Source organism: Xenopus tropicalis, chromosome 9 (genome assembly GCF_000004195.4).
Source record: "Xenopus tropicalis strain Nigerian chromosome 9, UCB_Xtro_10.0, whole genome shotgun sequence".
Taxonomy (NCBI): domain Eukaryota; kingdom Metazoa; phylum Chordata; class Amphibia; order Anura; family Pipidae; genus Xenopus; species Xenopus tropicalis.
The window spans coordinates 77164684-77179037 of NC_030685.2; the positions used below are offsets into that span (position 1 = coordinate 77164684).

General features: G+C 42.3%; 1 protein-coding gene across 1 annotated transcript in view; it reads right to left on the reverse strand.

The window, feature by feature from the left end:
• Positions 1-822: 822 nt before the first annotated feature.
• mbd5 (methyl-CpG binding domain protein 5) overlaps positions 823-14354 on the reverse strand; it is a 50118-nt gene continuing 36586 nt past the window's right edge. Inside the window, exons 9-14 of the mRNA XM_031893605.1 lie at positions 12045-12365; positions 10931-11139; positions 9576-10781; positions 5602-5675; positions 3677-3752; positions 823-1629 (exon numbers count right to left, since the gene is read on the reverse strand). Of these exons, the coding sequence (XP_031749465.1) occupies positions 1558-1629; positions 3677-3752; positions 5602-5675; positions 9576-10781; positions 10931-11139; positions 12045-12365 (1958 nt within the window). The 3' untranslated portion in view covers positions 823-1557. The remainder of the gene's footprint in view (positions 1630-3676; positions 3753-5601; positions 5676-9575; positions 10782-10930; positions 11140-12044; positions 12366-14354) is intronic.

Genomic DNA, 14354 nt, shown 5'->3' on the forward strand with positions numbered 1-14354 from the left:
TGACTTCAAAGCTTTGGAAAGCCTAATATGACAAATTTTGCTTACAATCGGTGCCCTTTTTAATGTTCAAATTAGAATTTAAAATTCATTAGAATCTTTTGTGGAGGATTCCACATTTTGTGGCCATATAAAATAACTATGGATTTGGTGGATCCTTTATCTTTTCCCCTCTATCACAAAGAGTGGGTTCACGCCACTCTACAACATGAGAGATACGACATTTATTGCCATCAAGCCTCAGTCAACTGCAAACCCTGCGGTCCCCGCAAACCTTTTTTTTTTTAAGCTGCTAAAGGTGCCCATACACCTTAAGATCCGCTCGCTTGCCGATGTCGCCAAGTGAGCGGATCTTCTCCTGATATCCCCACCTATGGGTGGGCGATATCGGGGAAATTTAGGCTAATTCGATCGTTTGGCCCTGGGGCCAAATGATCGAATTATAACGACGGGCATAGGCAAAGTCGGTCCGGGGACTGCATCAACGAGCCGATACGGTCCCCAGGGGCCGATTAGCTGCCAAATCGGTCTAAGGGACCGATATCGGCAGCTAGAATCAGCCCGTGTATGGGGACCTTTAGGCAGTGGTTCTCAACCAGTGGGTTGGGACCCCTTTGGGGGGGTCAAACGACCCTTTCACAGGGGCCGCCTAAGACCATCGGAAAACACATATTTCCGATAGGAATAATTTTATGGTTGGGGGTCACCACAAAGGGTCGCGGCATTAGGACGGTTGAGAACCACTGTGCTAAGGAATGCTGGGATTTGTAGTTCACAAGTCATGCGTTTTATACCCCTGTAACAAAAAAAAAAGACAATGGAAACTATGGAATAAAATTATTGCCGTTTGATCAAGGAGCAGTTGACATGCACTAGTTCACGATAGGATTCTGCCAGATTTCGCTTTCCTACAGAGACCTGAAACTGAAATACGACGCTTTGAGGCGTGGAATGAAAGTGTCAGACGTAAGGGTTATCCCATAATCATGCCTGTCCTCCGCTGTTCATTATAAAAACAGCACCCCTTACGTAACCATATAAAAACAGTTAGGCTGTATCTGGGGGTTCTTGTTGTTGCTTTAAGCGCTCTAGATATATATCTCTATATATTCATATAGAATGTGGCTGCCTGACTGTGTTCATTAGAAACCCAAAGAAACCTTTATACAGTTATTGTACAGGAGAAGTTAGAGTGTGCATTAAGTACGTGACCGTTATTGTACAGTATTTACATTTCTCACCGTTGAAATTTTCTAGATTCCTCTTTTTTTTTTTCTCTATATACACATGGAAAATGTATCAGAAACGTTAGGACTCGTTCCAAACTCACAACTGTAGCGTCAGTTAAAAAAAAAAAAACATCTTCAATCACGATTTGTTTTCTTTCGGAGATCTTGATTGGCTTAAGCCCCGTTCGCTTAGAATGCAAAAATATGTACCACTGTTTCACTATACACCAGGTGGTGATATCTATCAGTCATCATAGAAATATTGATATACATATATTAATATCAGTGCCTATATACAGATATATGTGCATGGTTGCCTCCACATTCAATGTTATCTAGATATCTTTCTTCTCTTGGGTTTGGGAGGCTTCAGCTGTCTGTCCCTCTGTGGAATCTGGTGCATCTAGAAAGGATAAGAAAGAAACCAAAAGTAAATCCAAACAGTATATTCCGGGCTATGCTAGATCAGCCCCAAGATCTGTACAGGTATGGGACCTGTTATACAGAATTCTGGGGTTTTCCGGATAAGGGATCTTTCCATAATTTGGATCTCCTACCTTAAGTCTGCTAAAAATCATTTAACCATTAAATAAACCCAATAGGGCTGTTCTGCCCCCAATAAGGGGTAATTATATCTTAGTTGGGATCAAGTACAGGTACTGTTTTATTATTACAGAGAAAAGGGAATCATTTAACCATTAAATAAACCCAATAGGACTGTTCTGCCCCCAATAAGGGGTAATTATATCTTAGTTGGGATCAAGTACAGGTACTGTTTTATTATTACAGAGAAAAGGGAATCATTTAACCATGAAATAAACCCAATAGGGCTGTTCTGCCCCCAATAAGGGGTAATTATATCTTAGTTGGGATCAAATACAGGTACTGTTTTATTATTACAGAGAAAAAGGAAATCATTTTTAAAATTAGAATTATTTGCTTATAATTGAGTCTATGGGAGATGGCCTTTCTGTAATTCGGAACTTTCTGGATAACAGGTTTCCAGATAAGGGATCCCATACCTGTACTAAGAGGGGGTAATGCCCAACATTAGTTAATAAGTTGACCAGTTCATAAATTTGATGATGATGAGCCATTGTTTGGAGATCACTGATTTACATTCAATTTTGGCTTCAAGTTGTCCATATACACCAAGAGAAAATCTGCTTGTTCACTCTGGTTCCCAAAGAGCACAGGTGGTCCAATATGGTCACGCACACAAATGACACGGGTGCTTTTATTTAGAACTTGGGCAGAATGAGTGGATCACAAAACTGTAGGCTTTTAGAATGGGAAAGGAACACATTCACTCATCCACTGTTGTCTTCTACAAAATTACTGTCCAGGGGTTACTTGGTGATAATAATCCATTCTGTTCAAGTCAAAGCAGACTTTGATTGGGCTAGCTATTTGAAGAGAACCCCTGCAGCCAATTTGACAGTCATCTGCTATTCCTTATGTCTTACTTTTCTGGATGGTCGTAGCCTTCATACAAGCTGGTGGTGGCCACCAGGCGAAGGGATTTTCAGTTCTAAAGGTGGCCATACAGTCATCAGTACTTACTGGTAATCAATTAATTGGCCAAATACTTTCAAACAGGGACTAGGGGTAGGCAGAAAAGTGTGCAATAGTGGTGGTGGAGGTGCTAGGCAGGTAGCTCTCCTGACTACCCCTAGTCTTGCTCTTGCATATCGGGAGAAGATCCACTTGCTTGGCAGCCTCGCCAAGTGAGCGGATCTTAGTGTGTATGGCCAGCTTAAGCAACTGTAAGGGGCCACACATGGAGCTACGGTTGGGTCAATTTACAAAAAATGGCTGACAACAAATAAAATCACTATACTGTAGTTAGCACTGCAGCCATAGGGAGTTATGAGCCCTTGAAATGTACTAAATGTATTGATGTAGCCTGCACACTACTGGGTACATAAACCCTAAGAAGTAAATATTATGGAATGCAAGGCAGCAATAGGCGCAGTGTTTTCCATGAACACTAAATTGTACTTTATGTCGTTTACATGTTACTCCCTAAACTATTTACATTGCCTTTTGGCAATCCAACAAGATGTGCTAATTGCCCTGTGTGATTGGGACATTTGTTATGCACATTAGTGTAACGCTCAACTGTTATGGCAGCTTCTGAGATGGCAAAGTAAACGCACAGCAGGGAGCCTCACACGGCTTTGTTCTTGTGCTTTGTACAAGGCTTCAAGCCATAAACACATCAACAACTCGTCAGAAGCCAAACAGCACACAGGGGAGGAGTCTGATTGGTGGAACAAATAGGAGGAAGCTGCTGAGCAAGATATTTAGGGCCCCACCGCTGGTTATTACAGTAAGAGATTGAAAAGTTATATATATATATATATATATATTTTTTTTTTTACTTAAGTTTGGGTTCTAGTCCCACATTTTCCCCACGTTGTAACAAAGGAAAAGAAGATGTAACTTACGGTGCTGGACATCTTGTCCAATTCACTCATGGCCTCGTGTATAGCAGCTTCTAAATGGTTATTTAGTGTTCCACTTCTACGGAGAAACAGAACAGAAAGGGTCAATGCCTGCTACAAACGGATTCCAGTTTTGGAGTGTCAGTGGCACTGCACATGCTCAGTGAGCTCTAAGTGAGGCGACAGAAAAGCTGATGCTAAAGCTCTCAATTATGTGGTTTTAGAGGTTTTTGAAACCAGGACCATGAATTATTTGCCTTACTCTTCTCATATTTCCAGCTTTCAAATGGGGGTCACTGACCCTGGCAGCCAATAACTATTGCTCTGTGAGGCTACAAGTTTATTGTTATTGTTGCTTTTTTTATTCTTTATCTATTGATGCAGGCTCTTTCCTTTTCATAGCCCTGTCTCTTGTTCAAACCACTGCTTGGTTGTTAGGGTAAATAAGACCCTGGCAACCAGATAGCTGCTGAAATCCCAAACTGGAGAGCTGCTAAACAAAAAGGTAAATAACTTAAAAACCATAACAAATAAAAAATGAAGACAAACAGCACAGTCTCTCAGAATATCAGTGTCTATATCATTCTAAAAGTATGTGAACTTCCCCTTTAATATCATATTACTAGCAGGGAGCAGCCCTATATCTGCATCGTGCCACTGAGAGTAACTTGCACTTGGGATACAGTTCTACACTTATCTCTCATTCCCCCAGGGCATCATTATCCAATAAAAACAAAGCCAGTCTGGCAAGCCTTTCCTCATACCTCTGATCTTCCCACACCTTCATTATTCTACTTGCCCTTTCTCTGAACTCCTTCCACCACATGTCTATCCACAGAACATTCCAACGCTGCCTTCTAACTAAATGACAGCAGCTGTCACATTGCTTTCCTTTGCTGAGGGGTCCTTCTTAAACTCTTATAGAAAACTGCTACTAACTGTCACTGGTACTCTAAATGTTACTATCTGTCATTGCTACTGTCATTTCTACTGTCACTGCTACTGTTATTTGTAACTATGTGTCATTGTTACTATCTGGTTAGTATTTCTACTAACTGTCACTGCTACTAATTGTCATTGCTACAAACTGTCACTGCTACTATCATTGTTACTGTCATTTCTACTAACTGTCACTGCTCCTATCATTGCTACTGTCACTGCTACCGATTGTCACTGCTCCCAATTGCTACTGTCTTTTTTACTGTCATTGTTACGATCCATCATTGCAACTAACTGTCAATGCTACTAACTGTTACTTCTGCTGTCATTGTTACTGTGTGTCATTGCAACTGTCGCTGCTACTAACTGTCACTGCTGCTATCTATTAATGCTACTGTCACTGCTACTAACCCTCAATGCTACTAACTATTACTGCTGCTGTCATTGTTACTAAGTGTCATTGCAACTGTCAATGCTACTAACCCTCAATGCTACTAACTGTTACTGCTGCTGTCGCTGCTACTGTCATTGTTACTATCTGTCGCTGCTACTAACTGTCACTGCTACTAACCGTTATGCTACAGTGGTCTGTGGAGTATTCCTCAGCTGGGATGTGCAGTATGGCAGCGCTCTTTCTCTTACACAGCTGGTACCTGAAGGAGGCAGGCATGCAGACTAACTCCCCAGCCAGGGATTTCATATTTAATTAGTTAAACGAGGACAAATATAGCCTGGCTTGCCGTTGGTTAGTATGTATGTATATCTTTATTTATAAACCGCTACTTATGTATGCAGCGCTGTACAGTACAATACAGCGCTGTAGAATGGTTAGTGCAAACACTAGCGCCCCCTATAGTTGGTGCTGCTGCTAATGTCCCACCCAAACACACTGTTGTGCCAACTGACAGAGTAGAGCAAGTAGTGTGCCCACTGCCCCCCAGTTCCACACTGGTCCCTGTCTGTGCATGGAATTATAGGGGTACCCTTACTTTCTGTTCCTTTTCTGGGCCCGGCTGTAAGCCTCCAAGCCTTCCGTTAGTGTCTTCAGCTTCTCAGGATCCACCTGAATGAAGGGACGGAGAGCAAATTAAATAAGCAACTCCCCCCTGGTCTCTGTAAAGGTATCAATGGGAAGAAGATGCAATTCAACCTTTAACCAATACCCCCCTCCCTCCCAATAATGATCAAACTCCATGTTCTCCCTAAATGAAAATATTTCTGTACTCCGATGGGCAACAGTGCGCAGAGGGAACACCCTTCATGCTATAAGAATTCTGCTAGCAGGCATTAGAAATGATATAGTAATAATTGTAATATACACACAAGGCTAGACTGTAATTAAAAATCCGAGCTGTCAATCATATATTGCCTGTACCGCCTCTATGCCGAGGTATACTTTCAGTTTAAAGGGAAAGCAAACTCTAAGGGCTATGACAGATGAGGAGATTAGTTAGCGCTCCCTAAGAGCATCTTTCCATCTGATGTTTGGGCTCTACCATCCAGCACCTCCGATGGGGGAAACAATTTTACTGTAACAGCTGCTTAAAATCACTTGCGTTTACATCATGTGACAACGGAAGGTGATTTTTTTGTTTGTTTGTTTCCTTCTGTAATTACACTAATTTGCATATGCAAATAAGGATTCAAATTTGGTTTGCGTTTCGGCTAAATATGTTTTTGGAAGATTCGGTTTTTTGGTGCATCCCTAATAAAAACCCTGTTTAGAAGCAGTATTCATTTTATTCTTAGTCTACAATTAGCAGATACAGGTATGGGACCTGTTATCCAGAATGCTCGGGACCTGGGGTTTTCCAGATAAGGGATCTTTCTGTAATTTGGATCTCCATACCGTAAGACTGCTAAAAATCATTCAAAAATTGACTAAATTAAATAAACCCAATAGGGCTGTTCTGCCCCAATAAGGGGTAATTATATCTTAGTTGGGATCAAGTACAGGTACTGTTTTATTATTACAGAGAAAAGGGAATCATTTAACCATTAAATAAACCCAATAGGGCTGTTCTGCCCCCAATAAGGGGTAATTATATCTTAGTTGGGATCAAGTACAGGTACTGTTTTATTATTACAGAGAAAAGGGAATCATTTAACCATTAAATAAACCCAATAGGGCTGTTCTGCCCCAATAAGGGGTAATTATATCTTAGTTGGGATCAAGTACAGGTACTGTTTTATTATTACAGAGAAAAGGGAATCATTTAACCATTAAATAAACCCAATAGGACTGTTCTGCCCCAATAAGGGGTAATTATATCTTAGTTGGGATCAAGTACAGGTACTGTTTTATTAGTACAGAGAAAAGGGAATCATTTAAACATTAAAGGAGAAGGAAAGGTAAAGTGGGGGTTCTGGATAACGGGTTTCTGGATAAGGGATCCCATACCTGTACTTTATTCTTGAGCACCCACATTATTTGCATAGGAAAGGTAAACTAATGGTGTTATTTAATATAAGGCACCAACTTGAAGTAGTAAAACCATAGCAACCAATGAGCAGGTAGAATTCACTGGTCATCTGTTTAAAAGCAAACATTTTATTGGTTGTTATGGGTTACTGCTACTGGGCAAACTTAATGTCTTTTATTACATATGGGGGAAACAATGTAGTTCACATGGAATATAACCCTACTCACTGTGCATACATATTATGCGATGCCCTCATACAACACTGTAAATGTAAATAGAAAAATATTAAACAAACACTACTGCTAATCAGACAATATGGCACTCAGATTCCTGCCCAATTGGTCTAAAGGGCCGACACCAGCAGGTAGAATCGTCCTGTGTCCTGCTTAAAAGATAAGTAAACCTTTAAAATACATTAATGTAAAATTGATGAGAGTGCTATTCTAAGCACATTTGCAATTTACATTCATTATTTATTATTTTTTAATCCCAAAATATGAAGGTTACAAGTACTGTTACTATGAATGCATTTTGTAACAACAGCGCCACCTGCTGGTCACTTTCCGAGCATGACATAGTCGAGCAAGTTGTCAGGAGAAAGATCTCATCTTCTTCTGGTTAAGAAAAACTTCAGAAAAGTTATCTGAGGTTTCTAATGTTTTTCCTAACCAGAAGAACATCAGATCCGCCCTCTTTCTCCTGACAACTTCCTCAACAACGGCCTCGACTACTTCTTGTTCAGAAAGTGATCAGCAGATGGCGCTGTTGTAACAAAGTACATTCATATTAACCCTTAATATCTTGCAATTTAAAAAAAATAATGAATGTTAATTGCCAAAGTGCCTAGAACAGACCTAATCAATGTTACATCAACTTATTTGATAAGTCTAAGCAGACTAAAGCTGGCCATACACGTATTGATAATATACGGTATATGTATGGGGGGCTGATGAGCATTACAGATATTATGGATAAGGAATGGCCATGATCTAAAACCTGCCAGTCCATCATATCTGCCAGTGATGGAGCCACAGCTACTTTAGCATTCCTGCTGTTCTGATTGTTTGGGCTGTTGAGCCAAACAAACTCTACAAATGGAGAGGCGGCCATGGCCCCTTGCAAGGTATTTGTCCATTCAGCCAATGGGCTGATCAGTTAGATACTGTGCAAGTGGTGGCGGTTATGGCTGCCTGAGTTAGTAACTACTGGCACACTAATGTTGCAATGCTGTGCATCACTGCGGGATGCCTGTCCAGCACTGGTCATGAAGGTCTCCATACATACTCAATCAGCATATGATCCCATTAAAGGAAAACTATACCCCAAAAATGTAGGTCTCTATAAAAATATATTGCATAAAAAGCTCATATGTAAAACCCTGCTTCATCTAAATAAACCATTTTCATAAAAATATAATTTTTTATAGTATGTGCCATTGGGTAATCCTAAATAGAAAACTGCCATTTTTAGTAATAAGGGGATCATAGGATTCACAGTGCACACAAACAAGCCAAGGCACACATACATGCTAGGCCCTATCAGCCAATGAATGGGCAGAGTTCTGCCTTTTACTCCCACACTACTTCCTGTTACAGTTAAGGTGCCCATACACTTTAAGATCCGCTCACTTGGTGAAGTCGCCAAGTGAGCGGATCTTGTCCCGATATCCCCACCTCTGGGTGGGCGATATTGGGCGAATGTAGGCTAATTAGGTCATTTGGCCCTGGGGCCAAATGATCGAATTATAGCGGCGCTAATGGGCACAGTCGATTCGGGGACCGCATCAACGAGCCGATGCAGTCCCTGATCCGACTAAATTTTTTAACCTGAACGATCGATATCTGGCTGATTTCAGGGCAGATATTGGTCGGGCAGGCCCCTCGTTGCTGCCCCTACATGGGCCGATAAGCTGCCGAATTAGTCTAAGGGACCGATATGGGCAGCTACAATCAGCCCGTGTATGGCCACCTTTAGAGCTGCATTGTTTCCTGTCAGCTGATCTCTGAGGGAGCACACAGCCCATCACTAAATGGCGGCTCAAGGGAAAGGATGTAAAAGGGCAATATTTACTGATATATATATTCCAGTTTGGTGAGATTGTGTAATAGGTCACTTAACATAACATAAACTATCTGTTGGTTATGTATTCATTCTTGGGGTATAGTTTTCCTTTAAATGAACTTTCACCATGCAGCAGATGGATGTTCTCTGCGCAGCTGGTGTTGTGCTTTTAAGCTTCTGTATTGTTTCTATTCCTACTCTCATCCCCTCTAATGGTTTCCTAGATGTTCTACTTCCCGCTGCTCAGAGAAACCAGCACTTCAAATCAGTGTTAAAAAGAAGCTTCATGTTCCGTGTCCTACCCAAGATCTAGAGTGCTAGCGTCTCCAAGCAGTGGTATCTGCCTCCCCTAGTTACAAGTCTCGGGGGTTCATGCACCCCACACCCTACAACTGCTTTGGTGAGTACAAATGTGGGCTGTATTTTGTAATATAGCTTTTATAGATATATTCTATCTGTCATTATGAAAGCATTGGTACCTTCCCCTCTTGTGAATTCTGTTGATATGAGTTGTGTATGCCATCTCTCACTAGTTTTCCGGGCCAAGAAGCAAGTCCTTTGATTTGGCCCCAGACCAAGTCACCCACATTAAACGTCCTTGGTCTATAGTGTATCAGCTCATTTGAAGAAGGGGAGTCAGGGATCCGAAGGTCATCCTCGCTACTGATGCTTTTAGTGTCCGAAGGACTAGGGGCGCATCCATTTATGCCTTTGGCATGGAAGTCTCCATTGTAGTGGATGTAGTCTCTTGCTAAAGAGCTTTCCAGACTGTTTGAAGAACTGGGAGACTGCTCCTCCATAGCTAGTTCTTGTTTAGGAATGCTGAGCAGATCCCCAAATCCTCTGTGTTGCGGCGGCCGGTTTCCATTCATGTGTGCAAATCTCTCGACGGTGTTTTCCAGTCGCTCTTTGAAACTAATCATAGTTCTTTTGTAATGGTTGAATCTGAAGTTCTCCTCAAGTATCTTCTCGCTCTGACAGTGCCGTGGTGGGATGAGAATCTGACATTGCTCATCTTCGTAGGAGTGCAAAATGGACACGTTGCCCGGTCTTGGTGGGCACGGATTGTTATGGAGCTGGGCGTTATGATCCAAAAACTCTTCACACTTCCACCTGGCTGCTTCTCCGGGACTCTGACCCCCATTCCACTGTTTTTTAGGAGTATTGCACCCTGATGGCTTAAAATAGTCAAATCCATCTCCATCAATCAAATGTTTGCCTTGATCCAAGTTCTTTCTTCCCCGGTTCCCTCTAGGGTTCCTACTTCTCATTTCATGATCGGCATTGCCAGCGTTTCTCCCGTGTATAACGGCACTGACGGCACTCGAGAGATTTAATGGGTCACCAATTGATGCAGTGAAGGCACTCATGGCACTGAGAGCTGGAATGGGGCTCATCTGCGTCGTACTGGTTACAGACGTGGTGATGACTACTTGCATCCCCCTACTGGCGGCATCCACCACGGCTTTGTAAATAGCATCCACCGAGCTGTCTCCGTCTCTCAATCCATCTTTCAGCTGTTGACTTATCAACTGCTCTGGTCTTTGCTGCATGCTGCAGGACTTATCAGGAAATGGGGGTTTATCTGAAAATAGAGGTCGAGGGGCGTTTGGGTTCTCAGGTAGTGGACCGATCCCCATCTGACTCTCTTTGTTTTGTAATGATGAGTTTTCTTGCATCCTCACCTACAGAAGGAATGGGGAGAAATGAAAATGTAAAGTAAAAATATATAAAATGTAGCCAAGAAGAGAAAAAAAATGATAAATTAGCAGGAATTTCATAAATAGCATGGTACTTACAATGCTATTCTGGGTGAATGCATTCTTGGATTTACCTGGAAGTTTTGGAACAAACAGGCCATTGGGTTTAGATTATTAGGTGGGCCAGGAATAGGACCCTGTCCCTTTAATGCATGTAGATTCTGGTAGCCCTGGAGCAGCTGCTGTTGCTGATTGGATGGGAACATCGGATTGTTGCTCAGCAGCGAATGAAGATGATTCAGATGGTGGTTATTCAAGGTATTGTTCATCGGTGGCATGTCACCTGCAAATTCCGGAACAAAGTGACATAAGAAGGGTTAGTATCCGCTTCATACAGGCTGAAGTTTTTCTTATAATATAAAAAGAGAGATTCGGAATTCGGTTTAACCTGTGGTTATCAAGTTGTGCCCTATGCTACAGAATTGGGTCTGGCTACAGTAAACCAGATTGGCTAAATCAGTGGCCATCAGACTTTCTCTATTCAAGTTCCCTTGGAGGTCCAACTTTTGTCAAGGCCCTCCATGGTGTATCAAGGATACAAATAAAGGAAAACACTGGTGTATCAACCATTCAGCCATAGTTTCAAGAATCACTAGGGCAGCAAATAAGGTTTTACCCACATTTCACTCTACAGACTTTCAAGGTGGGCTTTCAGGAGGTCAATCATACATTCTCCCCAAATCTTACCCTAACCTTCAGGATGAGTGCCCCTTCAACTGTTCCAACTCTTCCCATAGGGGCCAGGATCTAAAGGTCTTCTGTTGTAAATAATGTGCTCTAAAAGAAATGCTTTTTCTACTACTAGAAACTTAATTTTCTTCATCATCAATCACCAATGCATGTAAAAGCCTGGCTTCAAGGTTGAGTTCACCTTTTCCTAATCTTTCAGGTCTGCAACTGAAAATGCTATCTGGCAGACAGCGTCACTGGCCCTTGATACCAAAATACAGATTGGCTGTAAGGCTTCACTTGTATCACTAAAGTCCTAAAGCAAATTCACGCCACAGTACTGTGAGCAACCTACTGAGAAGAGCTGCCAAGACACACAGGTAGAATGCCTTTAGAGTCAAGAATATGGCAGTGCCCACTTATACGTAATAACTCACATTATCTATGTAGCAGGAAGACACAGTAATAATGACGAGAGCCCTAGGGTGAGAGGGGATATAAGATATAAGCTTGACTTGCCTTCTCCTGCAGAAGGCCGGAGCATATGCAATATGTTCTGGTTTAGGAGATGCTGTTGGTTCATGGGTAAAGGCATAGGCAGTGCATTCAGGAGATTCGAATTGACAGAGCGCGGAAGATTGTTTGGGGTGCTCTGCGGGAAATGCGCCGGGTGTTCCGCTCCAACGAACGGAAAAGGACCGGCCACTGGAAGTTGGCTCTGAAGTGGATTCCCAGACGCGGTGGTGACAATGACCCCATCTTGGAGGACTGATGTTGTTTTTGTGATCGCTGGCTGACCCGTGCCGGCAATGGCCACTGATGTTAAAGGTAGCAGATTCCCTAAAATGCAAAACGAATATCAGCACAAGTAAGTCACTGTAGGGAAAGCTTTCAAACAGCGTAAATGCTGACTTGGTTGCTATGGGTTACTAGAACTGGAGCAAAGTTTCCGCCAGTTTAAATAAAGAGCAATATGGATGCCTGTAGATTTAACATGCAAATCATCTTCCCATGCCTTTGCACGGCCACTTCTCCTGGGCCATTGTATAACATTTAAAGCAAAATCCCTTGCCCTGGAGCATCAAAATTCCACCCCATAGTTCAACACTCCAGGTGTCGATGGGCTGGACTTGCCCTGCAAATCTCATATTACAGTACTAGCCTAAACATTGTGTTGAGTGAATAATACTTTGGGATATTTGTCAATCGTTGGTGTGACGGTCAGTCAAGACCAGCTGCCTGGCGAGTTAATCGTTCAACAGGTTGGTGCTGAACTGTATGCAGGACTACCCCGCCATATCTATTTCTGGCATGCTTCCCCTAGACTTGCGCCTACCCTGCCTTGTGACTTGAGATAATAATGGTGCAGTGGGTTGGGTTTGGGATAATCAGATACTGATCTTGGAGGGTACAATTAAGGTGCCCATACACAAGCTGATAAAAGCTGCTGATGAACATTGCCAACTTATCGATCCCTGTATGAGGCCCTCTGACAGGCCTACCCAATATCTGGGCAGAAAATTCAGCCACGTGTTGATTAGGTGGGTTTGATTTTTGATCAAGGACCAGACCTGTGCATTTATGTGGTCCTCAAGCCAATGACTTGCATAGTAGCAATTATGATCCGGTTGTTTGGCCCGGGGGTCAAACCCAAACTATTGGATCAACCCAATATCAGCCACATCAATGTGTGCATATCGGGGAAACATCCACTCATTTGGGGAGGTTGTGAAACAAGCGGATCTTTCTCCAATATTCCCATCCCACCTTGAGGTGGGTGATATCGGGTTGATCCAATCATATCTTTCAAATTATGACCTTTAGTTACAGTTCGTAGAGAATTTGGTAATTTTTTTTGCCCACATTGGTCTTTCAGCCCTTTTGGTCTCTTAACAAAGAGACCATACTGCATGGCCAGCTTTAAGATCCTCTTGTTTGTCAATCTTTGGCCACCAACACAGTGGGCCACATCGGCATGATACTACCATTTGGAGACCCAATAAGAGATGACCGAATCAATGTGCCAATTATGTCTTTGCCATAGTCTTTGGGAAGACCTTCCCAAAACATGGGCTAATAAGCGTAGTCTGGAGGGCCCAAGGCACAACTTTTATGGCCCATGTGTGGCCAGCTTTACAGTCTGATTATAGAACATTAGTGTATGATACATAATACCAGTATACATATATAAGATGTTATTAATATACTTGTGATTGTTTATGTGGTGGGTGTATGATAGCAGGCTGTTGTTACTTGGGTTATGGTGCCACAAAGCTTGTGATTGTTTTTACCAAATCAGATTAAAATCAGTGGTGAGTACAAGGCTTTAGTAGAAAGCTGGACCATCTGCCAGTATAACATTTCTGTCGGCCCATGATAAGAGCAAGCGACCAGGGTTTTGTTGCCTTTAGCAGAACCTACAAACTCAACCATGGCCAAATAATGCAATAACATGCAGACAAAGCATAAAGGTAGACACAGCTGGGCAGAAGAAAACTGTCTGTGGGCTAAAAGAGGGGATCTTGTGTGGTCTGGTCACACTCACCAATGGCTAATTTGCACGGATCAACTTGTACATCTCAAGGGATATGAGAGAGATCTACAGACTTTGCATGTGGTTGGGAAACACATGCTACCTGGATCTTCTGCCCAGACAAACTGTGATCCAAGACAGACTGGCCCCTACAGCAGCCTGACAGCTGACAACTGCTCACATTGCTCAACTTTTTAGAAGGGCAGATGACATGGTCAAATTGTGTGTTCACAGGCCTAGTGAGGTTACTTATCATCAACCTAAAGACACGCACTGATATTATTGTACGCAACCTC